The 26,922-nt window shown below is 50.1% G+C and overlaps 2 protein-coding genes and 1 non-coding gene across 3 annotated transcripts; 1 reads left to right on the top strand and 2 right to left on the bottom strand.

Annotated features, from left to right (window-relative positions):
- Position 1: 1 nt before the first annotated feature.
- LOC144509041 (trans-1,2-dihydrobenzene-1,2-diol dehydrogenase-like) lies at positions 2-11,259 on the top strand. The gene is made up of 7 exons (XM_078237319.1): positions 2-91; positions 3,627-3,738; positions 4,280-4,443; positions 7,812-8,064; positions 8,284-8,408; positions 9,661-9,811; positions 10,504-11,259. The coding sequence occupies exons 1-7, from the start codon at positions 2-4 to the stop codon at positions 10,629-10,631; spliced, it is 1,023 nt and encodes a 340-aa protein (XP_078093445.1). The 3' UTR covers positions 10,632-11,259.
- A 139-nt stretch (positions 11,260-11,398) lies between these two features.
- LOC144509040 (small ribosomal subunit protein uS17-like) lies at positions 11,399-17,578 on the bottom strand. Its single transcript, XM_078237318.1, has 5 exons — positions 17,468-17,578; positions 14,695-14,826; positions 13,849-13,924; positions 12,969-13,098; positions 11,399-11,663 (listed from the first exon to the last, which is right to left on the bottom strand). Exons 1-5 carry the CDS (start codon positions 17,480-17,482, stop codon positions 11,540-11,542), a joined length of 477 nt encoding a protein of 158 aa, XP_078093444.1. The 5' UTR covers positions 17,483-17,578; the 3' UTR covers positions 11,399-11,539.
- LOC144509570 (small nucleolar RNA SNORD35) lies at positions 13,995-14,077 on the bottom strand. Its single transcript, XR_013500495.1, has one exon. It is a non-coding gene; the product is annotated as a small nucleolar RNA SNORD35 (small nucleolar RNA).
- Positions 17,579-26,922: the final 9,344 nt, after the last annotated feature.

The raw sequence follows: 26,922 nt of genomic DNA, 5'->3' as shown, positions 1-26,922 counted from the left end.
CATGGCCACACGGTGGGGAATCTGCGGCGCCGGCAGAATCAGCCATGACTTCATGGTGGCTTTACAAACCCTTCCTCCCGAGAACCATCAGGTACAGAGAGAGAGGGAGAGAGAGAGAGGGGGAGGGATGGAGAGAGAGGGAGAGGGATGGGGAGGGAGGAATGGAGAAAGAGAGGGGGAGGGATGGAGAGAGAGGGAGAGGGAAGGGGAGGGAGGAATGGAGAAAGAGGGGGGGAGGGATGGAGGGGGGGAGGGGGATGGAGGGGGGGAGGAGGGGGATGGAGGGGGGGAGGAGGGGGATGGAGGGGGGGAGGAGGGGGATGGAGGGGGGGAGGAGGGGGATGGAGGGGGGGAGGAGGGGGATGGAGGGGGGGAGGAGGGGGATGGAGGGGGGGAGGAGGGGGATGGAGGGGGGGAGGAGGGGGATGGAGGGGGGGAGGAGGGGGATGGAGGGGGGGAGGAGGGGGATGGAGGGGGGGAGGAGGGGGATGGAGGGGGGAGGAGGGGGATGGAGGGGGGGAGGAGGGGGATGGAGGGGGGAAGGGGGGGAGGGGGGAAGGGGGGGAGGGGGGGAAGGGGGGGAGGGGGGGAAGGGGGGGAGGGGGGGAAGGGGGGGAGGGGGGGAAGGGGGGGAGGGGGGGAGGGGGGGGAGGGATGGAGGGGGGGGAGGGATGGAGGGGGGGGAGGGATGGAGGGGGGGAGGGATGGAGGGGGGGAGGGATGGAGGGGGGAGGGATGGAGGGGGGGAGGGATGGGGGAGGGATGGAGGGGGGGAGGGATGGAGGGGGGGAGGGATGGAGGGGGGGAGGGATGGAGGGGGGGAGGGATGGAGGGGGGGAGGGATGGAAGGGGGGAGGGATGGAAGGGGGGAGGGATGGAGGGGGGAGGGATGGAGGGGGGAGGGATGGAGGGGGGAGGGGGGGAGGGATGGAGGGGGGGAGGGATGGAGGGGGGGAGGGATGGAGGGGGGGAGGGATGGAGGGGGGGAGGGATGGAGGGGGGGAGGGATGGAGGGATGGAGGGGGGGAGGGATGGAGGGGGGGAGGGATGGAGGGGGGGAGGGATGGGAGGGATGGAGGGGGGGAGGGGGGGAGGGATGGAGGGGGGGAGGGGGGGAGGGATGGAGGGGGGGAGGGGGGGAGGGATGGAGGGGGAGGGAGGAGGGGGAGGGGGGGAGGGATGGAGGGGGGGAGGGATGGAGGGAGGGATGGAGGGATGGAGGGGGGGGGAGGGATGGAGGGGGGGGAAGGATGGAGGGGGGGGGAGGGATGGAGGGGGGGGGAGGGATGGAGGGGGGGGGAGGGATGGAGGGGGGGGAGGGATGGAGGGGGGGGAGGGATGGAGGGGGGGGGAGGGATGGAGGGGGGGAGGGATGGAGGGGGGGAGGGATGGAGGGGTGGGGAGGGATGGAGGGGGAAGGGATGGAGGGGGGAGGGATGGAGGGGGAAGGGATGGAGGGGGAAGGGATGGAGGGGGGAGGGATGGAGGGGGGAGGGATGGAGGGGGGAGGGATGGAGGGGGGGAGGGATGGAGGGGGGTAGGGATGGAGGGGGGAGGGATGGAGGGGGGGAGGGATGGAGGGGGGGAGGGATGGAGGGGGGGAGGGGGGGGAGGGATGGGGGAGGGGGGGTAGGGATGGAGGGGGGGAGGGATGGAGGGGGGGACGGGGGGAGGGATGGAGGGGGGGAGGGACAGGGGAGGGAGGGGGAGAGGGACAGGGGAGGGAGGGGGAGAGGGACAGGGGAGGGAGGGGGAGAGGGACAGGGGAGGGAGGGGGAGAGGGACAGGGGAGGGAGGGGGAGAGGGACAGGGGAGGGAGGGGGAGAGGGACAGGGGAGGGAGGGGGAGAGGGACAGGGGAGGGAGGGGGAGAGGGACAGGGGAGGGAGGGGGAGAGGGACAGGGGAGGGAGGGGGAGAGGGACAGGGGAGGGAGGGGGAGAGGGACAGGGGAGGGAGGGGGAGAGGGACAGGGGAGGGAGGGGGAGAGGGACAGGGGAGGGAGGGGGAGAGGGACAGGGGAGGGAGGGGGAGAGGGACAGGGGAGGGAGGGGGAGAGGGACAGGGGAGGGAGGGGGAGAGGGACAGGGGAGGGAGGGGGAGAGGGACAGGGGAGGGAGGGGGAGAGGGACAGGGGAGGGAGGGGGAGAGGGACAGGGGAGGGAGGGGGAGAGGGACAGGGGAGGGAGGGGGAGAGGGACAGGGGAGGGAGTGGGGAGAGGGACAGGGGAGGGAGTGGGGAGAGGGACAGTTCTGGGAGCTCTGGAGGGGGACAGGGGAGGGAGGGGGACAGGGGAGGGAGGGGGACAGGGGAGGGAGGGGGACAGGGGAGGGAGGGGGACAGGGGAGGGAGGGGGACAGGGGAGGGAGGGGGACAGGGGAGGGAGGGGGACAGGGGAGGGAGGGGGAGAGGGACAGGGGAGGGAGTGGGGAGAGGGACAGGGGAGGGAGTGGGGAGAGGGACAGGGGAGGGAGGGGGACAGGGGAGGGAGGGGGACAGGGGAGGGAGGGGGACAGGGGAGGAAGGGGGAGGGGGAGAGGGACAGGGGAGGGGGGGGGAGGAAGGGGGGAGGGGGAGAGGGACAGGGGAGGGAGGGGAGAGGGACAGGGGAGGGAGGGGAGAGGGACAGGGGAGGGAGGGGGGAGAGGGACAGGGGAGGGAGGGGGGAGAGGGACAGGGGAGGGAGGGGGGAGAGGGACAGGGGAGGGAGGGGGGAGAGGGACAGGGGAGGGAGGGGGGAGAAGGACAGGGGAGGGAGGGGGGAGAAGGACAGGGGAGGGAGGGGGGAGAAGGACAGGGGAGGGAGGGGGGAGAAGGACAGGGGAGGGGGGGGGGAGAGGGACAGGGGAGGGAGGGGGGGGAGAGGGACAGGGGAGGGAGGGGGGGGGAGAGGGACAGGGGAGGGAGAGGGACAGGGGAGGGAGGGGGAGAATTGCTGTTTTCCTGCAGTGTGGGTGTTTTGGTCTATAGGATGTTCTTACTGAGGTGAGTGCAGATACTGAGGTGAGTGCTGATACTGAGGTGAGTGCTGATACTGCGGTGAGTGCTGATACTGCTGACAGGATCCGGTCTGTGTTGCTGCCACATTCCGTGGCTGGGATTAACCCTGCTGTGCTCAGGGTTGGAACCGGAGTGAGGAATTCACTGCCCCATTTCCCAGCCTCTGAACCAGGCAGGCAATCTGCAGGAGGTGCCCGATACCAGGCAAAGGGGCGATACCCCCTAACTCCCCCACTTCCTGTTGGCATTGAGAGCCAGTCACACTCCACTGTGATGCACCTCACAGCTGAAGTGCCGCCACTACTCATTGTTAAAACTCAGGGTGGATGTCAGGCTGTCTGCCTCTCTGGAGTGGCTGGGGGTGGTAAGCGGGGAGTGGTAAGCAGGGAGTGGGGGGGGGGGGGGGTTGGGTTGGGGTGGCTGGGGGGCGTGTAGTGGGCAGGGGTTTGGGGTGGAGGCTGGCTGGGGGGGGGGGGGGGGGGGAGTGGGGGATTGGATGGGGGGGGTGCGGGGGATTGGATGGGGGGTTGCAGGGGGTTGGGGTGGCTGTGGGGAGGGGGAGGAGGGGTAGTCAGTCCATCCCCCTGAACCCAGCAGTTTAGAAGCGGATTTCTTCCCTTTTCCCAGGCTGTCGCCGTGGCCTCTCGGGATTCTTCCAGAGCCCGGGACTTCGCAGAGCGACATCAAATCCCCAAATCGTACGGTTCATATGAGGAGCTGGCAACTGATCCCAGTGTAGGTGAGTATTTCCATTACACCGGCCCCAGGGACACCGGCTCCATGTGTCTGTCTCTGTCAGCCTGTGCCAAGCACAAGAAGATCCCAGAAAAATCCAATGTTATGGCATGGGGCAGTGTGACAGTAACAGGAAGGAGACAGAGGGAGAGAGAAAGAGAGAGAGAGACGGGGAGGTGACAGTGTGGCAGCAATGGGATATTCATTCTGTGACACTAAGTCTGATAGTAATCAGAAATACTGTGAGACAGTAACTGTCTGGCACAGTAACATTCTGATAATAATACTCTGTGACAGTAACAAAAACAGAAAATGCTGGAAAAACAGTAATAGTCTGATAGTAATCAGTAATACCGTGTGGCAGTAATAATCTGTGACACTGACAGCCTGATACTAATCCGTCATGCAGTGTGACAGTAATAGTCTGCGGTAATAAGTCTGGTAGTAATCAGTAATACTGTGACAGTAACAGTGATAGGAATAGTGTGACAAGAACTGTTTGGCAGTAACACTCTGACAATACCAATATATTCCTCGTTTGTCAGACATTGTCTACGTGGGAATCATTAATCCTGAGCACCTAAGGGTGGCTCTGCTTATGCTGAGAGCTGGGAGAAACGTTCTCTGTGAGAAACCCATGGCCATGAACCTGCAGGAGGTTAGACAACTAGTCCGTGCAGCTCGAGACAATGACCGCTTCCTCATGGAGGTGAGTTTCTTCTCTTTATTAAACAAATGCTTTTCAAACTTCGAACTGACGAGAACACAAACCGATTTGAGAGCTGGAAAAGTAATTTCCCAATCAGGTACGCGGTGTCAGTGCGGGCACTCTGAACTCAGGTACAGTAGAGGGTTAGATACAGAGTAAAACATCCTGAATGTGTGTGTGAGAGAGTGCAAAATACAGCCCAAACTGGACATCTGAAATTAAAACAAAGCGCTGGATCAGCTCAGCAGGTCTGGCAACTTCTGTGGAGAGAGAAACAGTTAACGTTTCGAATCCATGTGGCTCTTCTTCAGAGCCAAAAAGAATCTGTAGCAACCTTCAACAGATTCACTGATGGAACATCCACTACCCTCAAGGCTGGAGAATTCCAAAGATTCACAACCTTTTCAATGAAGAATGTTTTCCTCATCTCAGTCCTAAACGATCAGACCCTTATCCAGAAACTGCACCCCCTTGTTCTAGATTCTCCAGTGAGGTGAGAAGGAAACTACACCCCAGTGTCTATCCTTGTTCTAGATTCCCCAGTGAGGGTGATAAGGAAACTACACCCAGTGTCTAACCTTGTTCTAGATTCCCCAGTGAGGTGAGAAGGAAACTACACCCAGTGTCTATCCTTGTTCTAGAATCCCCAGTGAGGTGAGGAGGAAACTACACTCCGTGTCTATCCTGTGAAGCCCTTTCATCATCTTGAATGTTTTAATGTGATCACCTCTCATTCACCTAAACACAGGAATGCAGGCCAAATTTACTCAACTTCTCATCATAGGACAGACCTCTTATCCCAGGGACCCATTCCGTGGCAATTATATTATTCCTTCTGGGGATCCAGGTTCGAATCCCATCATGCAGATGGTGGAATTTGAATTCAATAAAAAATATCTGGAATTAAGAATCTAGTGATGACCATGAAATCATTGTCGATTGTCGGGAAAAACCCATCTGGGTCACTAATGTCCTTTAGGGAAGGAAATCTGCCATTCTTACCTGGTCTGGCCTACATGTGACTCCAGAGCCACAGCAATGTGGTTGACTCTCAACTGCCCTCCAAGGGCGACTAGGGATGGGCAATAAATGCTGGCTAGCCAGCAACGCCCATGTCCCACGAATGAATAAAAAAAAAATGGAGACCAGAATTGCACACAGTATTCGAGGTGTGGTCTCACCAAAGCCCCGGACAATTGTAGCAAAGACATCTCCATTCTGGTTTTCCAGTCTCCTTGCAATAAGGGACAACATTGCTTTCCTAATGGATTGCTGTACCCGTAAGCTCACCTTTTTTTTGTTCCATATATGAGTACATTCAAATCTCTTTGAACATCAACTTTTACAAGCCCTTTGTAAAAAGTATTCTGCTCTCATATTCTTCCGATCAAATTGAATAACCTCTGACTTCCCCACATCATTCTCCATCTGCCAACTTGTTGTCCACTCACGTGACTTGTCTATCTCTTTGCATCCTCCTCATTGCTTGCATTCCTACTTTGCTTTGTCCTGTCAGCAAATCTAGATACATCATTCTTGTCTCTTCATCTAAGTCATTATAAATAGCTGAGGTCCCACATTGACTTCTGATGCAGAATACTAATTACCACCTGCCAAGTTTAAAATGCCCCATTTTTCCATACTCTCACTGCTTTCTGTTTGTTAACCAATCCAGACTCCCCTTTTCCCTGTTAGTTAGCCAATCCTCTATCCCTGCTAATAAATCACCCCCAACATTTACCTTCTCTGTGAAATCCTATCAAAGACCTTCTGGGAATCTAAATGCGCTGCATCTACTGGTTCCCCTTTACCCACCCTGCTTGTTACATCCTCATAGAACTCGAATAAATTTATCAAACAGAATTTCCCTTTTATAAAATCATCTTGACTTCTAATCATATTATGCTTTTCTAAGTGAATTGTTAAGACTTCCTTAGTAAGATTCCAGTACTTGCCAATGATTGATGTCAGGCTAACTCACTCCTTTCTTGAATATATTCAAATTAAGCTTCATTTTGGCATTGGATCTTGTCAACATCTCTAACACCGTGAAAACATAAAAGCATAACTATTTTGTACACAGTAAGATCCCATGATGAAATGTTATTCTTTTTAATGGTGTGCTTGAGGGGGCAGTATTGGAAATCAGGAGGATTCTTTACAATTCTTCAAGAAAAGGCTTTGAATCTGAGAGAATAGATCGGTTAATATTGAAAAGACTGTCCCTCTGCCAGAGCAGCACTTCCAAGGTATTGCACTGAAGGAGCAGCCTGGATGATGTTCTTTCAACATCACTTCCAAAAACCACGTCCTCTGCCATCTAGGACAAGGGCAGCAGGCAAATGGGATCACCACCACATGGAAGATCTCCTCCAAGCCACACACCATCCTGATCTGGAGTTATATCATCATTGCCACTGGGCCAAAATCCTGGAATGCCCTCCCTATCAGCACTGTGGTTGTACCTACATCGCATAGACTGCAGCTGTTCAAGAAGGTGGTTTTTCACCATCTTCTGAAGGGTAATTAGGGATGTCTGTAACAGGATATGCAGCAGGTCTGGCAGCGCCTGTAGAGTCTGTCTGACTCTCTGCCAAATCTGCTGAGTTTCTCCGGAATTTTGTTTTTATTTCAGGTTTCTGGCATCTGCAGTATGTTGTTTTTATTTTAATGTCCAATAAATGCTGGCCTAGTCAGCAATGCCCACATTTTTTGTCTTCATCATTAGATTGTGAGCATCACTGGTCAGATCAGTACTGATTGCCCATCCCTAATCCCACAAATTAATTGTAAAAAGGGTCCTGGAGTGTGACTTGAATCTATGACCCCCTGATGTTCTGGCTGTGACTGTGTAGCTCAATGCTATTGGGCAGTTCACTAATGTCCTTCAGGGAAGGAAATCTGCTGTCCTTACCCGGCCTGGCCTACATATGACTCCAGAGCCACAGCAATGTGGTTGACCCTCAACTGCCCTCCAACTAGAGATGGGCAATAAATGCTGTAAGAAGTCTCTCAACACCAGGTTAAAGTCCAACAGGTTTGTTTGGCAGCACGAGCTTTCGGAGTCTCAAGCTCCTTCTTCAGGTGAGGAGTTGTGTTCACAAACACGGCATAAACAAACACAAACTCAATTTACAAGATAATGGTTGGAATGCGAGTCTTTACAGGTAATGGCTAGGCGGTGATGCCTATGTCCCGTGAACGAATAAAAAGGAAGTTCTAGCTGTATGAGGTGCACTGTCTCTGCACTTAAACACCTTCTGCATTCTCAGGAGTATGGTAAATTCTGTTGAGAGTTGATTCTGAGAATGTGTCAATCATGAGCAGTGAGTTTCTCTGTTACCTGATTCTGGGCTTTGTATCGACAGGGTTTATGGACCCGGTTTTTCCCCGTCTCTAACGCCATCCGGGGTCTACTGTCCCAGAATGACTTGGGGGAGGTCAAAATGGTTAAAGCTGAGTTTGGGACGTGCATGCTGCAGACGCCACGGCTGGTGGAGAAAGAGTTGGGCGGAGGAGTGTTGCTCGACATTGGCTGTTACTGCCTACAGTTTGTCTGCATGGTGTTCAGTGGGGAGAAACCAGAGTCTGTACAAGCCACAGGATTCCTGACCGAGAAAGGCAAGTACAGAATTAGCCATCCAGAGACAGTTAATACCCACCTAATCTTTCACTTCTCACTCCAAAACACTCAGTCTCTGCTTTTCTCCGAGATATACTGTCCATGCTGAGTCCTGGTGTGTATGAGTGAGCTATACCGTCCATCGCCAGTCTACTTCCAGATGATGGAAGGGTTCCTGACCAGGATCTTTATAACTTGCTCCTGTTCTATCTCTGCAGGTGTTGATGAAGCAGTGACCATCGTACTGAAGTACTCCAGAAAACGTATGGCCCTGGTAACTGTAACCATGGCAATACAGCTTGCTAACCAGGCAACAATCAGTGGGACAAAGGGGACAATCACGGTAACTTTCTCGCTCTGCTCTTACCCACTTGTGCGCCTCTTTGGGTTAACCAAATGAACAAAATCAACAAATTGAGGGATAAATTGAAAGGAAGCTTCTTAAAGGGAAACTGCAAAGTAAATCGAACGCCAAAGAAAACGTAAAACATCAAAACGGAATGAGGTTAAAGAGGTCTCTCGATGCAGACTGCCTTTCCAGGGACACAACAGCAAATGTAATGACAGAGGACTGTGTGAGCAGTGTGTACAGCACTGTACCATTCCTTTTATTAATGGAGCCTGTGATATAATTACCCAATCACATGGAGCTGGACAGTTCACGCGGAATGTCCTCCTCTCCAGGGTCACAGACTCCCAGCACTTAGACCAACACCACAATCTTTAACCTCCTCACCAATGAACCTTAACTCAGTCGGTCCCACTGGGCAGTTCTGTCAGCAGCCAGACTGCAGTCATTACCAGGGCAGAATTTTCCCGTCCTGCCCACCGTGGGAATCGGAGCAGGCGAGGGGCAGACTATGCAAAGGTCCATTGACCTCGGGCGGGATTGTCTGATTTTGGGGCGAGTGTAGCTGGAAAATCCCACCCCCAATCTTCATGTGTGATCCCACAGGATATTGCAGGTGGCACACATATCACCACTCTGTCTCCCCAGGACCACTCTGTCTCCCCAGGCAGCCTGCAGTCACTGGCTACTGATTCTCAGACCAGTGCTGACCATGTGATGGGGGGTGAAATTAGACCATAAGACATAGGAGCAGAATTAGGCCACTCGGCCCATTGAGTCTGCTCTGCCGTTCAATCATGGCTGATATTTTTCTGATCTCCATTCTCCTGCCTTTTCCCCATAACCCCTGATTAATCAAGAACCTATCTATCTCTGTCTTAAAGACACTCAATGACCTGGCCTCCACAGCCTTCTGCGGCAAAGAGTTCCACAGATTCACCACTCTCCGGCTGAAGAAATTCCTCATCTCGGTTTTAAAGGATCGTCCCTTTAGCCCGAGGTTGTGCCCTCTGGTTCTAGTTTTTCCTACTAGTGGAAACATCCTCTCCACGTCCACTCTATCCAGGCCTCACAGTATCCTGTAAGTTTCAATAAGATCCCTCCCGCCCATCCTTCTAAACTCCGAGTACAGACCCAGAGTCTTCAACCGTTCTCATTCCATTCTCCAAAAGATTAAATCAGCAACAAAAAAAAGTCAGCCTGAGAGAACGTGGTTTTCTATTGTGACACGTTTGATTTCTCCAAGGTCCCAGGTTTTATGTGGTGTCCCACAAGTCTGGTGGTGAACGGGAAGAGGCAGGAGTTCCCGCTGCCAGCTCCGCCTCAGCCCCTCAACTTCACGAACAGTACAGGCTTGCGCTACGAAGCTGAGCGAGTGCGACAGTGTCTTCAGAAAGGTAACTGCCCTCCTGTTACACAGGACCCCACCTACCCAGTAGATAGGCCACAATAACCCTACCCCTTTGTTAATGCGTTCTGAACAGCGCGGAGAAGGGTTCACCGTATACTTAGCAGAATACGGAGTTTGAAGGAGGACAGAGTGGTGGGGATTTATTATAGTCACAGCTCTGCTGAGCTGCCAGATCAGGGAGTGAATCATTCCTACATGGATGTTATTTTTTTTATTCATTCGTGGGACATGGGCGTTGCTGGCTGGCCAGCGTTTATTGCCCATCCCTAGTTGCCCGAGAGCAGGGGAGTCAACCACATTACTGTGGCTCTGGAGTCACATGTAGGCCAGACCAGGTAAGGACAGCAGATTTCCTTCCCTGAAGGACATTAGTGAACCAGATGGGTTTTTCCCGACAATCGACAATGGTTTCACGGTCATCAGTAGCTTTTTAATTCCAGATTGATTTTTTTGGAATTGAAATTCCACCATCTGCAGTGATGAGATTCGAACCCGGGTCCCCAGGACGTTGGCTGAGTTTCTGGATTAATACTCTAGCAATAATACCGCTAGGCCATCGCCTCCCCTCTGACCTGTTACTGACCCATCGGACTGGAAAATTTAGTAGCACTGAGATTTGAGCCATGGGGACTCGGACAGGAGCCTAGTGCTTCCTAACCTGTTGTGTTTTTATTGCAGGGCTGAAGGAATGCCCCGATCTGCCGCTGGCTGAGAGTGAGCTGATAATGAGCATTTTAGATGAGGCGCGAAGGCAGGTGGGGGTGGTGTACGACCAAGACACTGCCGGAAGCAGAATGGGCTTCTGATAATCACTGAAAAACACTGCCCGATTCTTCCACCACTGCTCAATGATATTGAATCCATAGCACTGCTTGGCTCTTGTCTGTCACTGCTACACACAAACTCCTGCAAGCCAACCAGTGAACTATACCTCCATTAAACTGAATAATCACCGAACTCTCTACACCACCGGTGCCAGTTTTACTGAAACTTATCACTGGCCGAAGCCTAATAAAACTGAAGTGGGGAACAAGAGGAACAAGGACAGTACAAGCCCTCCCTTACCCGAGGCAAGTAGCAACTGTTCTACCCCATCCACTCAGTCTCAGACATGAAAGGGCAGGTTACAGGTTTCCACTCTCAGACAAGCTTGATCAATGACTGAGTGTTAACGACGCCATCTCAGGTAAACTGGGCAAACCAATCCCCCGGGTTGGCAGTGGGGAAGTTGCTGGGTGCGCTGAGAGGTCACTCTGTCGGTGTCATTGTTGCCCAGACAGGTGCACCAGCTGACTGGGCACAGCAAGATCCCACAGAGGAAACCAGCCACTCAGCACCTGATTTAACATAGTGCTCAAAACCAGAGTGCAGATATTACTGAGTTACCCCAGTACCAATCAGCTGAAGAAGTACCCAGAAACCAGTAACATTGTGATACTCGAGCCCCATCGTGCGGGGGTTTATTTGGAGCTATCGAGATGTGTAATATGGCACACCTACCCAGCCTCAGATTTTCAACTGGACCACGCCCAGATCAAATTGAATTCATTACAAAATAAAATCTGGTGCAAACCCCAGTATACTGTGCTGATTTAATACAAACACCTCAGCCAAGCAGTATTAACATTAGCAGCAATAGAAAACACCTCACATTCACACAACACAGTGTCCGTTCACAAAGGATTTATTGCGGCTGATTTACTTTACATCATATTCAAAATTTCTGGAACTGTTTCTTGGCTCCTGCGGCTTTAGTGACCTTGAGGACATTGAAACGCACAGTCTTACTGAGGGGCCGGCACTCCCCCACAGTCACACTGTCCCCATTCTGTACATCCCTGAAACAAGACAAGTCTGGGTCAGAACACTGTGCTGCTGCCCTCGTTCAATGAGTCCACTAAACACAGCTTTAATGGAACGAGCTGTCGCAGCAGGAGTCATTAATCATTCCACCACCCCCCAACCCACTGGTCTTGCCCCATCGCCTCCCACTGCCATTGAGGGGAGACCTGTGCCTGCGCCTCGAAAGGCTGCTAGTCGTATAAGTGAAGAACAAATTCCGCCCCCCCCTCCCAAATTCTAAATGAGGGGGAAAGAGGAGCAATTTCTAAGCAAACGTGCTCTGCTGCTATGGGTGAAACCAACAAACCCCCGGTCCCGTCCATAAATTAACCCATTTCAGATGGGACTGCCCTCTCCATATATCCACCCTAGTGTGTACGCGAGGAGAAAGTTTCCTCATCCAGTCTGACTGGGGTTCAGGAACACTGGCCAGGAATACTGCAAAAAGTTTAACAACACCAGGTTAAAGTCCAACAGGGCGGCACGGTAGCACAGTGGTTAGCACTGCTGCTTCACTCCAGGGACCTGGGTTCGATTCCCGGCTCGGGTCACTGTCTGTGTGGAGTTTGCACATTCTCCTCGTGTCTGTGTGGGTTTCCTCCGGGTGCTCCGGTTTCCTCCCACAGTCCAAAGATGTGCGGGTTAGGTTGATTGGCCATGCTAAAATTGCCCTTAATGTCCTGAGATGCGTAGGTTAGAGGGATTAGTGGGTAAATGTGTAGGGATATGGGGGTAGGGCCTGGGTGGGATTGTGGTCGGTGCAGACTCGATGGGCCAAATGGCCTCTTTCTGTACTGTAGGGATTCTATTCTATTTTGGTAGCAAAAGCCACAAGCTTTTGGAGCCTTAAGCCCCTTCTTCAGGTGAGTGGGAATTCCCACTCACCTGAAGAAGGGACTTAAGGCTCCAAAAGCTTGTGGCTTTTGCTACCAAATAAACCTGTTGGACTTTAACCTGGTGTTGTTAAACTTCTTTCTGTGTTTACCCCAGTCCAATGCCAGCATCTCCACATCAGGAATACTGCGACAGCCACTGAATCGAAGAAGTGCTTCCAAAAGGGAAGACATGAAAATGGTTCAACATTTTCACTTCTGCAGAGAGACAGACAGCGAGCGTGCAGCAGACACTTTGCTCAGGGAATGGCACTTGGTGCTGCCAGTCTCTTTCTCATTCTGGAGACCATTGTGGGTTTCAGTATCATCACCCATCGCCCCCAAACAGTGCACAGACTGTGTACACAGCACAAACCCAACAGACCCGAGACACAGGCTTATAGCATGCAGATGGTGATGCCAGGGTACCTGAAGCAGGGCGATAGGTGAACAGACATGTTCTTGTGTCGTTTCTCAAAGCGGTTGTACTTCCTGATGTAGTGCAGGTAGTCTCTGCGAATAACAATGGTCCGCTGCATCTTCATCTTAGTCACAACACCTGTCAGGAAACAGACCATAACACGCAGTGTATTCATCGTCACACACCCATAACTCCAGTTACACAAATCCCCACTCAGTGCAATGAGAGGCAGAAGGGGACAACATTCAGATCAGCCAAGCTAAAAGCTGCGATTCTAGGCGAACACCAGAAGGAACTGCTTTCTGTCCTACACAACTGCAGCACAAGCCTCAGAGTCTGCATTCGCTCCTCGAGGGAAAGAGCAGAGCTTCCAGGCTGCAGATCCTCACCTATTATATCAGCGCTGTTCAAAGTTTAGCACCCGTGTGTGTGTGTGTGTGTGGGGAGGGGGAGGTGGTTTGCGAACACCTGACAATTATTCCTTTACAATTACGTTATTAAACGGAATGGTGTTGATGCTCGTTCTCCTGGATAGTGAAATATTTCAGGCCAATTCCCATCTTCCTTCCTTAAGATTAACAATCACAAACAGAAATGGTAATCGACATTTTCAACAACTCCCAGAACACAAGCAGGAGGGGAGGGGGGGGTGAGTGTGTGGGTGCAAACTGAAAGAGTCGGCAGGAAAGGTGGCACTCAATCCATTGAGAAGCTGAGATTAGAAGTGTCCGTAGCCTCGCTGTCAATGACCTTCACCCAACAGGGGAAAGGTCAAGAACCAAACAAGGGACACCCAACACAATGTCGGGACCTCAGGATATATACAGCGTCCCATTCATTCATCCTCTGGGTCAGAAAACAAACCTGATGAACCAGGGTGAGCCCTACCTGTCAGGATCCGGCCCCGGATTGACACATTGCCTGTGAACGGACACTTCTTGTCAATGTAGGTCCCATCAATGGCCTAGGAGACAGAAAGGACCACACTATGTAAGTGGAGAATTATGGAGAGATGGGCTGGAGTAATGGCTCAGAGAGCTGCATCAGTAAAGCCATTAGGCAATGTCGTCAGTGTCTTGGACTTGGAAGACCATCGTGAGAATGAACATCATTTGCAGCCCCAACGCCCACCATCTGGAAACACAGTCAGTTTACCACAAGATGCCAGGTCAAAACATAACAGTCCAGCAGTTTATACAGAGTGTGAAAGAGCTCACTGTCCAATCGCAGCAGCCACCGCACTGAAACACTCAGCAGTAAACCTCGCTCACTGCTTCCCCGGGGGGTTTCTGCCCAATCAGGGTGGTTGGGCTGCAATTAGCAGACTCAGTAATTCCACACATTTCCAGGACAAATTGTATAAAGCATCTACTCCGCTAACAATCAGAGCAAGGTGCTGGAGGAGGCAACCTCAGGCACAACCGTAGCCCCTTCTTCAGGGAGGTGTCACAGCAGGGGCAAGAATGGGAAAATTCACAATGTTAAATCTCAGTTAAAGATTTCCCAAAGATTGCGCTCGGAGTCAATAGGGACAAAGTCACAGCCAAACACACATTGTGGCCGTTCACCATCGCCCCGCTGTCCTTTGATGCCAAGGCAGGTTCCGATTTGTCAGGTTACATTTAGCCAAGCAGGAATGGCATCGCCAGAGTTCCTTGCTGTGCCCAGTCCCCTCACCTGCTTTTCACCACGTAGCAACCCTCACAACAGCCAGCGTGCCTGCTGGAACCTCACCTCGCGTGGAGTTTTGAAACCCAGGCCTACGTTACGATAGTAGCGGGGAAGCTTTTCCTTGCTGCCTTCGCCCACAAGTGCCCTCTTCTTGTTCTGGAAGATGGTGGGCTGCTTTTGGTAAGCTCTCTCAGTCTACAATGGGAAAAAGATGCAGAGATCTTAGAGAAAGCCTGCATTAAAACTAGAAAAAGCATTTTAGAAAAAGCATTTAGCCTGTACAGAAGTTCTACACCTGGTGTTTAAACTAACAAACTATGCACTTGTGGAACTCTAAGCCATGCGGGGCTTATTGTCTTCAACTGCAGACTTTATTGCCATTCTGCGCATTTTTATGGTCATTAGCCGAGTTAATTGTTGACATGCAGGAACAAAAAGGGGATTGGTTGAAGGAACAGAGCACCCTGTAACCCAGCACAAGGGGAAGTATTCAGAAAGCCCTCAATCATAGAAACCCTACAGTACAGAAAGAGGCCATTCGGCCCATAGAGTCTGCACCGACCACAATCCCACCCAGGCCCTATCCCCATATCCCTACGTATTTTACCCACTAATCCCTCTAACCTACGCATCTCAAGACACTAAGGGGCAATTTTAGCATGGCCAATCAACCTAACCCGCACATCTTTGCACTGTGGGAGGAAACCGGAGCACCCGGAGGAAACCCACGCAGACACGAGGAGAATGTGCAAACTCCACACAGACAATCGTAGCTTAGTTCTCCCTTCTCTTCCCTGGTTTAGGTCTATCGCAGGTTAGTTGCCTCTTTCTCAACCCCGGCTTATTTCTCTCAATCATTGAGCCCTTCAGCACATCATGTCCGTACCGGCCATCAAGCACTGATCTATTCTAATCCCAATTTCCATCTCTTGGTCTGTAGCCATGTGCGCTACGGCGTTTCAAGTGCTCATCTAAATGCTTCTTCAATGTTGTGAGGGTTCCCGCCTCTACCACCCTTTCAGGCAGAGAGTTCCAGATTCCCACCACCCTCTGAGTGAAAAAGCTATTCCTCAAATCGGTGGCACAGTGGTTAGCACTGCTGCCTCTCAGCACCACGGACCCAGGTTCAATTCCCAGCTTGGGTCACTGTCTGTGCGGAGTCTGCACATTTCCCCTGTGTCTGCATGGGTTTCTTCCAGGTGCTCTGGTTTTCTCCCACAGGGTTAGGTGGAGCGGCCATGTTAAATTCTCCCTCAGTGTACCTGAACAGGAACCGGAGCGTGGCGACTTGGAGATATTCACAGTAACTTCATTGCAGTGTGAATGTAAGCCAACTTGTGACCTGCCCCTTTCCTTAAATCTATGCCCCCTGGTTATTGGCCTCTCTGGCAAGTGGAAAGGCTTCTTCCTATCTATAGCCTTCATTATTTTGTACACCTCAATCAGGTTTGCCACCCCCCACCCCGTTCTCTGCTGTAAGGAAAACACGTAGCACAGTGGTTAGCACTGCTGCTTCACAGCTCCAGGGTCCCGGGTTCGATTCCCGGCTCGGGTCACTGTCTGTGTGGAGTTTGCACATTCTCCTCGTGTCTGCGTGGGTTTCCTCCGGGTGCTCCGGTTTCCTCCCACAGTCCAAAGATGTGCGGGTTAGGTTGATTGGCCAGGTTGAAAAAATTGCCCCTTAGAGTCCTGGGATGCGTAGGGATGGGTAGGGCCTGGGTGGGATTGTGGTCGGTGCAGACTCGATGGGCCGAATGGCCTCCTTCTGCACTGTAGGGTTTCTATGATTCTATGGACCCCAATCTATCGTCATTGCTGAAACGCTGCAGCCCAGGCAGCATCCTGGTGAATCTCCTCTGCACCCTCTCTAGTGTAATCATATCCTTCCTTTGTATTCAATGCCTCGGCTCAGAAAGGGGAGTCTCTCAGGTTATTTCTCTCTCTCCTGGATTATTTCTCTCTCTCTATCCTGGATTATTTCTCTCTCTCTATCCTGGATTATTTCTCTCTCTCTCTATCCTGGATTATTTCTCTCTCTATCCTGGATTATTTCTCTCTCTCTCTCCTGGATTATTTCTCTCTCTCTCTCCTGGATTATTTCTCTCTCTCTCTCCTGGATTATTTCTCTCTCTCTCCTGGATTATTTCTCTCTCTCTCTTGGATTATTTCTCTCTCTCTCTCCTGGATTATTTCTCTCTCTCTCTCCTGGATTATTTCTCTCTCTCTCTATCCTGGATTATTTCTCCCCCTCTCTCTGACTGTTTCTCTCTCTCTCTCCTGGATTATTTCTCTCTCTATCCTGGATTATTTCTCTCTCTCTATCCTGGATTATTTCTCTCTCTCTATCCTGGATTATTTCTCTCTCTCTATCCTGGATTATTTCTCTCTCTCTATCCTGGATTATTTCTCTCTCTCTATCCTGGATTATTTCTCTCTCTCTATCCTGGATTATTTCTCTCTCTCTCTATCCTGGATTATTTCTCTCTCTCTATCCTGGATTATTTCTCTCTCTCTATCCCAGGGTTATTTCTGGCTGTCTGTATCTCAGGTTATGTCCCTGCCCCACCCTGGGGTATTTAGCTCCCCCTATCCTGGGTATTGATCTCTGGTTAACCCTATCCCAGGCTCTAACCAAGTTAACTATATGTAAGGCCATCCCTGGCTCTGTATTTAACTCGCCCTATCCCCGGGTTACTTAGCTCTGGATTTATACCTCTACCCCGGGGTTATATTATCTATATGTCCCGCTCTCTACCCCGGGGTTATATTATCTATATGTCCCGCTCTCTACCCCGGGGTTATATATATTATATCTCTGCCTCTCTGCGGCCCGCACCTGGTTGTCCGCCATCTCGCGCCTCAATCCGAGGAAGAGAGCGAGGCTCGGCTACGGGGTCTCTTAAGCAACGTCGCACGGCAGGAAGTGACACCACAGCAGGACGTGACATCACAGGACGGAGGATGTGACGGCACTGTACGGCGGAAGTGCCGCTGCTGTGGGGGCCGCCGTGGTCAGATTGGTCTCATTGCTTTAAAATAAGAATGAAATCGGAATGAACTCCCGATACAGCGAGAAGCACTGTCCCCATCAACCTCTCCACACGGGGTTAGGCACAGAGTAAAGCTCCCTCTACACTGTCCCCATCAACCTCTCCACACGGGGTTAGACACAGAGTAAAGCTCCCTCTACACTGTCCCCATCAACCTCTCCACACGGGGTTAGACACAGAGTAAAGCTCCCTCTACACTGTCCCCATGAGACGAAGGAGCAGCGCTCCGAAAGCTAGCGGCGTTTTGCTACCAAATAAACCTGTTGGGCTTTAACCTGGTGTTGTTAGACTCCTTACTGTGTTTACCCCAGTCCAACGCCGGCATCTCCACCTCATCAAACACTCCCAGGACAGGCACAGCACGGGGTTAGATACAGAGTAAAGCTCCCTCTACACTGTCCCCCATCAAACACTCCCAGGACAGGTACAGCACGGGGTTAGATACAGAGTAAAGCTCCCTCTGCACTGTCCTCATCAAACACTCCCAGGCAGGGCCCTGAGTGAGATTAGCACTTGCTCAACTGCAGATAGCTACTGCTGCCTCACAGCGCCAGGGACCCGGGTTCTCTTCTGCCTTCTTGTCACTGTTTGTGTGGGGTTTGCATTTTCTCCCCGTGTCTGCGTGGGTTTCTTCTGGGTTCCTTCCACATGCAGGTTAGGTGCATTGGCTATGCTAAATTGCCCCTTAGTGTCTAACAATATGTAGGTTAGGTGGATTAACCATGGTAAATGTGTGGGTTATGGGGATAGGGTAGGGCGGGGGGGAAGGCGGGTGTAGGCCTGGGTAAAGTCCTCTTTCCCTGAGAGAGTTGATGCAGACTCGATGGGCTGGATGGCCTCCTTCTGCACTGTAGGGATTCTATGGTTCTATTTACACCTCCCCAACAGAGAAGGCAATATCACAAAATGTTCAGATCTTGCAATAGAATGCACTGGGACTCTGAAAAAATATCTGACCCAACAGACTGTGCCGTCAACTACTCTGTTTAAAAAAAGCACAAAAACCTGGGCTTTGACTAAGAGTTGAATTAAACACAAACCTGCTGCAAAGATCACAATTCAGTTCATACTTAACCACCCCTCTACACTGAATCACACCAGATCCAATTTCTTTCTGAAGCGTGTTAACATTCTATTTAATGGCTGAATGCTCACAATATTTTAATTGCATACTTAAGAAATAGGAAATAGGAGCAGGAGTAGGCCATCTAGCCCCTCGAGCCTGCCCCGCCATTCAATAAGATCATGGCTGATCTGACGTGGATCAGTACCACTTACCCGCCTGATCCCCATAACCCTTAATTCCCTTACCGATCAGGAATCCATCCATCCGCGCTTTAAACATATTCAGCGAGGTAGCCTCCACCACCTCAGTGGGCAGAGAATTCCAGAGATTCACCACCCTCTGGGAGAAGAAGTTCCTCCTCAACTCTGTCTTAAACCGACCCCCCTTTATTTTGAGGCTGTGTCCTCTAGTTTTAACTACCTTACTAAGTGGAAAGAATCTCTCCGCCTCCACCCTATCCAGCCCCCGCATTATCTTATAAGTCTCCATAAGATCCCCCCTCATCCTTCTAAACTCCAACGAGTACAAACCCAATCTCCTCAGCCTCTCCTCATAATCCAAACCCCTCATCTCCGGTATCAACCTGGTGAACCTTCTCTGCACTCCCTCCAATGCCAATATATCCCTCCTCATATAAGGGGATCAATACTGCACACAGTATTCCAGCTGCGGCCTCACCAATGCCCTGTACAGGTGCATCAAGACATCCCTGCTTTTATATTCTATCCCCCTCGCGATATAGGCCAACATCCCATTTGCCTTCTTGATCACCTGTTGTACCTGCAGACTGGGCTTTTGCGTCTCATGCACAAGGACCCCCAGGTCCCTTTGCACGGTAGCATGTTTTAATTTGTTTCCATTGAGATAGTAATCCCATTTGTTATTATTTCCTCCAAAGTGTATAACCTCGCATTTATCAACGTTATACTCCATTTGCCATATCCTCGCCCACTCACTCAGCCTGTCCAAATCTCTCTGCAGATCTTCTCCGTCCTCCACACGATTCACTTTTCCACTTATCTTTGTGTCGTCTGCAAACTTCGTTACCCTACACTCCGTCCCCTCCTCCAGATCATCTATATAAATGGTAAACAGTTGCGGCCCGAGTACCGATCCCTGCGGCACACCACTAGTTACCTTCCTCCAACCGGAAAAACACCCATTTATTCCGACTCTTTGCTTCCTGTCGGATAGCCAGTCCCCAATCCACTTTAACACACTACCCCCAACTCCGTGTGCCCTAATGTTCTTCAGCAGCCTTTTATGGGGCACCTTATCAAACGCCTTTTGGAAATCCAAAAACACCGCATCCACCGGTTCTCCTCCATCAACCGCCCTAGTCACATCTTCATAAAAATCCAACATGTTCGTCAAGCACGACTTTCCCCTCATGAATCCATGCTGCGTCTGATTGATCGAACCATTTCTATCCAGATGCCCTGCTATCTCCTCTTTAATAATGGATTCCAGCATTTTCCCTACTACAGACGTTAAGCTGACCGGCCTATAGTTACCCGCCTTTTGTCTCCTTCCTTTTTTAAACAGCGGTGTAACATTAGCCGTTTTCCAATCAACCGGCACTACCCCAGAATGCAACGAGTTTTGATAAATAATCACTAACGCATCCACTATTACCTCTGACATTTCTTTCAATACCCTGGGATGCATTCCATCCGGACCCGGGGACTTGTCCACCTTCAGTCCCATTAGTCTACCCAGCACTGCCTCTCTGGTAACATTAATTGTATTAAGTATTTCTCCTGCTGCCAACCCTCTAACGTTAATATTTGGCAAACTATTTGTGTCCTCCACCGTGAAGACCGACACAAAAAACTTATTTAAAGATTCAGCCATATCCTCATTTCCCACTATTAACTCCCCCCTCTCGTCCTCCAAGGGTCCAACATTCACTCTAGCCACTCTATTCCTTTTTATATATTTATAAAAACTTTTACTATCATTTTTTATATTAATTGCTAGCCTAGCTTCATAGTCTATCCTTCCTTTCTTTATCGCTTTCTTAGTCTCTCTTTGTTGTTTCTTAAATTTTTCCCAATCACTTGTTTCTCCACTATTTTTGGCCACTCTGTACGCAGCTGTTTTTATTTTAATACTCTCCTTTATTTCCTTCGTTATCCACGGCTGGTTCTCCCTTTTCTTACAATCCTTGTTTTTTGCTGGAATATATTTTTGCTGAGAACTGAAAAGGATCTCCTTAAAAATCCTCCACTGTTCCTCAGCTATCCTACCTGCCAGCCTGCTCTCCCAGTCTACCTTAGCCAATTCATCCCTCATCCTATCATATTTCCCTCTGTTCAAACAGAGGACACTGGTTTGGGACCAAACTTTCTCCTCTTCCATCTGAATCAGAAATTCGACCATATTGTGGTCACTAGACCCAAGAGGGTCCTTCACAATAAGATCCTTAATTCTACCTACCTCGTTACACAATACCAGATCCAAAATAGCTCGTTCCCTCGTTGGTTCCGTAACATGCTGTTCAAGGAAACTATCCCGACAGCATTCTAAGAACTCTTCCTCCATTCCACCCTTACCGACTTGAGTCTGCCAGTCAATGTGCATGTTGAAGTCCCCCATGATTATTGCCGTTCCGTTTTTACACGCATCCCTTATCTGCTTGTTTATAGCCCTCCCTACCTCAACATTATTATTTGGGGGCCTATATACCACACCTACTAGTGTCTTTCTCCCTCTACTATTCCTCATCTCTACCCATAATGATTCCACGTTTTGTTCCTCAGAGCCTATGTCATCCCTCAGTACTACCCTGATATTATCTCTTATTAATAGCGCGACCCCACCACCTTTTCCTTCCTGTCTATTCTTCCTAAACGCCTGATACCCCTGGATATTCATCTCCCAGTCCTGGTCACCTTTCAGCCACGTTTCTGTAATGGCCACTAGATCGTACCCACTTGTGCTGATTTGCACCATCAACTCATTTACCTTGTTCCGAATGCTTCGTGCATTCAGGCAAATACTTGATTCTTGTTTTCTTTAAAAAGTCAGTAAATATGAAAATGTGCCTTGGATTTTTTGGTTGTCATTCTTGTTATTGGTTAACGCAGATTCAGCAGCAGACCAAATGATTCAAAGAGACAAACACCTTGATATGAAAACTGAACAATTGAGTTGAGTAACACACGGACTCTATGCAGTGCGTCAGCAGATTTGAGGAAATAGTGGGCCAGTGATATTATTGCATGCTTGAAGTGTGAGAAATACCCAGCAATACTACTTTAGAATCCGCTCTTTCAAACAGGAATTGTAACTGGAAAATGAGTTTTGTTTTGATGGGATGAGGTATCGGTGGGAGATCTTGTGGTGCAGCCCTTCGTCTGAGCCAGAAGCTCATGATGGCTAAGGAAAGAGTGGGCCAAACAGTTTTGAGTACAAGCCTGTAATTCCTTCCCACGTGCCTGATGGCAGGCAGTTAGAGTTCCCAAATCAGCCACACCACTTTAGAGAAAGGCAAAACTACTGCAGTACTTTGCCAAGCATAATCATGGACCAATCCAATGAAAATCTATGGTTGCCAATGGCCTCTTAGGGCCTGGTACCTGAAGGAGGAGGATGATGTATCGGTATTGGCATAAGCTTACAAAACTGACATCTGTACCAGCGGCAACACTGCCACAGATCTGATGGCCTGTTGTTAAAGGAATGAACTCACCCCATGTCCTGCCAGGAATCACATACAGAAGCAAATATCCACATTTAAATCTTTTATTAAAAATAAAAAAATGCTAAATGAATGGGCCCACACTCATGGGCATAAAGGCAGCTGTGAGCACTTGACCAGGAGAACATCCGATTTGTATCTCCTGGTGCTTCTGTAGGTTCAGGTCACTTGTGGAGTGGAGCCCGGTGTCACACAGACAGATGTGCAGAGTACACCTCACACATTCAGCAACTCCCTGGTCAGAGCTGTTTGGCAATCTCCGCATAAAAAAACAATTACAATCAGACCAGGGTTACCGCCCACCCAACGGTGGGCAGCTGATCAACTTCAGGCAGGCATTCCAACAGCTTCCAGGAGATGACATTAAGAGGCTGGCTTTTCAAACTCCATTTCCTCCTGTGCTATGGTCCAATGGTGATCTGAGTTCAGGTATTTTGATAAATTGTCATCAGTAGCAAAGCAAAGCAAAGACAAATTTCTGCTTCCATCCCGTGTGCAGTCGGCACTGGCTGAAAGGTGGGCATTATAACTTACAAACACTGACAGAAAGAAATCAGGATAACAAGCAGCACGGACACTGTTCTGCGGTGATTTACCCACAGCACACTGGTCAGCAGTCCCGGGCAGACTGAGGCCAGAGCTGCTTATGTGTTGCTTCACACCACAATCTATTGCACTTATTGAAATTCAGACATCGTGGCTACCCATAAAATACATCAATGAGTAAAGGACCCCTTCAGTGGGGTGGACATTACCCCCTACGTCTATAAGAAGACTAACTTTCACATCATAAAATACTTTAAAAATTCTCTTAGTGCATCATAAACATCAAACAGTACAAACCTTCATTAAAAACACACACCCAATCAATTTACAATAACAATCTGTTGCAATAGCTGGTGGAGTTCTTGTACTGAAGCACTTACATCACTACCAAGTATACAGTACAACTGTTTAACTGCTTAATACTTTGCTACAACAGATTCTTTGTAAGAATCTCTCATTTCTTCTTTTGAATTCTCTGCTGCTGACAGTCATTCTTCACCTTGAATACTTTCTCGCTTTTTCTACCTTTCTGTGGGCAAGGTTCTGACTCTCACTGGGATACAGTTCCTGAAGGTGCTGACTCTCACTGGGATACAGTTCCTGAAGGTGCTGACTCTCACTGGGATACAGTTCCTGAAGGTGCTGACTCTCACTGGGATACAGTTCCTGAAGGTGCTGACTCTCACTGGGATACAGTTCCTGAAGGTGCTGACTCTCACTGGGATACAGTTCCTGAAGGTGCTGACTCTCACTGGGATACAGTTCCTGAAGGTGCTGACTCTCACCGGGATACAGTTCCTGAAGGTGCTGACTCTCACTGGGATACAGTTCCTGAAGGTGCTGACTCTCACTGGGACACAGTTCCTGAAGGTGCTGACTCTCACTGGGATACAGTTCCTGAAGGTGCTGACTCTCACTGGGATACAGTTCCTGAAGGTGCTGACTCTCACTGGGATACAGTTCCTGAAGGTGCTGACTCTCACTGGGACACAGTTCCTGAAGGTGCTGACTCTCACTGGGATACAGTTCCTGAAGGTGCTGACTCTCACTGGGACACAGTTCCTGAAGGTGCTGACTCTCACTGGGGGACAGGTACTGAAGAACCCTCTAGCCCATTACCCAAGAAGTTATTTTCATTTGTGCATTAGATGGTGAGTACTGAGAAAGTGATCAGGAGCAGGAACTCTGGACAGTGTCAAGGAGAAATGTAAGAAAAAGTGAACAGGTGCAATTTCCTCAACCCCCAATTTCAGCATAGCTCTCTCTGCCCACATCACCCGTCCTAAATACACACGTCTTGCTAATAGTTGTCAAATTTCTTTAGTCTTCCTTCCCCTCCAATTCCTTTCCTTACTGTCCATCTTTGCATCAACATTCTTCACCCTCCATCTTTGCGTTTCTTTGGGGAACAGCCCCAATGCCTCAGAGAGTGTTCTGAGTCTCGGAGATGCACAGAGCTGGTGGGTCCACAGCTGACATCCTGTTACTGCTCACTGGGATCCCACAGTTGGTTAAATGGGATTGGGACAATTTGGGAATGTCTGTTATGCTCTCCACAGTTGTACAGTGCACTGACCCTCACCACGGCTTCAGACATGAATAATAGTCACTTATGCAAGATATAGGAGAGTCTGTGAGACTACCCTCAATGGTGTTGACACAGGACATAGCAGAGCAAGTGTTAAGGTTAAGTATTAAGGTTCAGTGTATTTGAGGATCCCTCTTGTACTAACAGAGACCAGGGTTTTAATCACCCATCGGAAAAAGCTCCAAACCCAGCCTCCACCCGGGGCATGTTTCCATCGGGTCGAGCTCGTGAACTGGGGGGCAATCTCACGCTCCCACTATCCTCGTAATAAATGTGGAAAGTTAGGAGACAATAAGAGATTAGAAAAATGAAGTTGGGTTATTTTGAACTCGGCTACCGTGCTCCAGAAGGCAGCCACTCTCAATGGGTGGGTAACCAGCAGGTCCGGGGCTTCGTGACCCGCTCCTCTGTGAACTTTCCCCTTGGCTGCGTGGCTTAACAATGTGGAACATTCTGAAAGTGCAACAAGCAGGCCACACATGACAGTGGAATATTAGAGCGAACATTATCCCAAAAGTAACCAGGCACTCCCCATCCAGCAGGAAGCAGTGGGTGAAGATCAGGAGAAGGTTCGCTTGAAAGAGGGATCTGAGGGGTTCAGTGCAGCACTGTTGTAGAATTCACCCACTGGAGGCACTAGTGCAGCTGGTTTGGTTTTAATATGGGTTTGGGCTCTGTAACAGGATGAGATTCTGCACCCCCCGGTTCGAGAGTCTCTTGCAGCATTCGGAGAAAGTGATTCCAATGATAAATTGACAGGTGGATGGGAAAGGGCAATCAGAGAGTGTTAAGATCTCTTTAGGAAGGAGAATAATTAGTTTGGAGAACTTCTAAAGTAGCCCTTTGTGCAGCAATGACCTGCTCTCATAGGACTGGGATATTTTAAAGTATTAAATATGGTTAGCAGCATCGACATTGTCCCAGTCAGTATCAGAATCCTTTGGTCATTGATTAAAAACTGACAGAATTTCTCTCATTTCAACACACTAAATGGACCTTCCACTGCGTAAGTCTGTTGTTGACCAATATATAGAGATGCTGATTTGAGTCAAATACTTAATCAGCAATGATCAACAGTGATAGCAGTGTCCTAGTCCTGGCACTGATTTTGGATTAGGAACAAAAGCCCGGGCTGTATTGTATCGTACCTCTGGGTAATCTATCGAGAACATGGTGTTAGATTTAGATTCAAAACTGAGCAATGCTGTAGATCAGGATTTAGCCAGAACCACAAACAGAGCTGAAACAGGCTGGTCAGAAAGAGGGAGAAGTGTCGGGAAATCATTAAAAGATCCAGGGCTGAGTTCCCTGTTTCCGCAGCTCTCTCTCTGACAGACCCTGCTTCCCTTTCGAGGTGAGCTGGGGCCTGGGATCACTCGCTGCAGTATTGTGGTTATCTCCTTTATAGAAATGTTATCTGGTTGGACTGGAACGCTGACCCAAATTTCCTGCAGAACCAATAAATTACAAACTGTCTTCCAAAACCCAGAATAAGACAGGGTAATATAGAGATTCCTACAAACTGAGGCTTTGTAATCACTACGAGGAGAGTTGTCTTGGCTCCTTCATATTTCTCCCTCCACCTATAAAGACAGCCTCATGTTCATCTTCCTATGCAGCAGGCATCAACCATTCACTTCTCTAAGTGGCTGTATTTACCTAAACAGGAAGTGCTGTCAGATGGGAGAGAGACGGCCACAGGGAATGTGGAGCCTGTCCTTACTCAAAGCCTGTATATGTACCATTTCAATCAGAGCTCTTGGGAAATTATCAGGGGCAGAAAGACTGATGACTTTCCTCTCTCTAATGTACCCCGGAAAAAACCAGCCTTACACAGAGGACAACTGCTCAGCCTCGTGGACCCCCATTGCCCACCACAAGGCCAGTGATGAGATACAGTGGGCCTACGGCCTCCACATTACCGGCATACCTTGCTTTCTTACAGCATGCAAATACCAGCTGGAAGCCAGACCAGCAACGAGCTAAAAAAGCTGCCTATTACCAAAGGGTACTTATTGGGTTTACCTGGTACCTGGGTGAGGGTAGACAGTCCCCCTCCCTGCCTAAGGACCAATCACCACAGTATGCAGAATCCTAGATGCACTTACTGCCAATGAAGGAAATTCCACCAAAACTAGAAAGTTGACTGGGACCCAGGGGAATCTGCTGGGTGTGATCACTGTGAGATTGCGGGGAATCTGCTGGGTGTGATCACTATGAGATTGCGGGGAATCTGCTGGATGTGATCACTGTGAAATTGCTGGGATCTGCTGTGTGTGATCACTGTGAAATTGCTGGGATCTGCTGTGTGTGATCACTGTGAAATTGCTGGGATCTG

This window comes from Mustelus asterias, chromosome 21 (genome assembly GCF_964213995.1).
Source record: "Mustelus asterias chromosome 21, sMusAst1.hap1.1, whole genome shotgun sequence".
In the NCBI taxonomy this organism is placed as follows: Eukaryota; Metazoa; Chordata; class Chondrichthyes; order Carcharhiniformes; family Triakidae; genus Mustelus; species Mustelus asterias.
The sequence above is the reverse complement of the archived record's forward strand: the minus strand, read 5'-3'. Positions and strand labels throughout refer to the sequence as shown.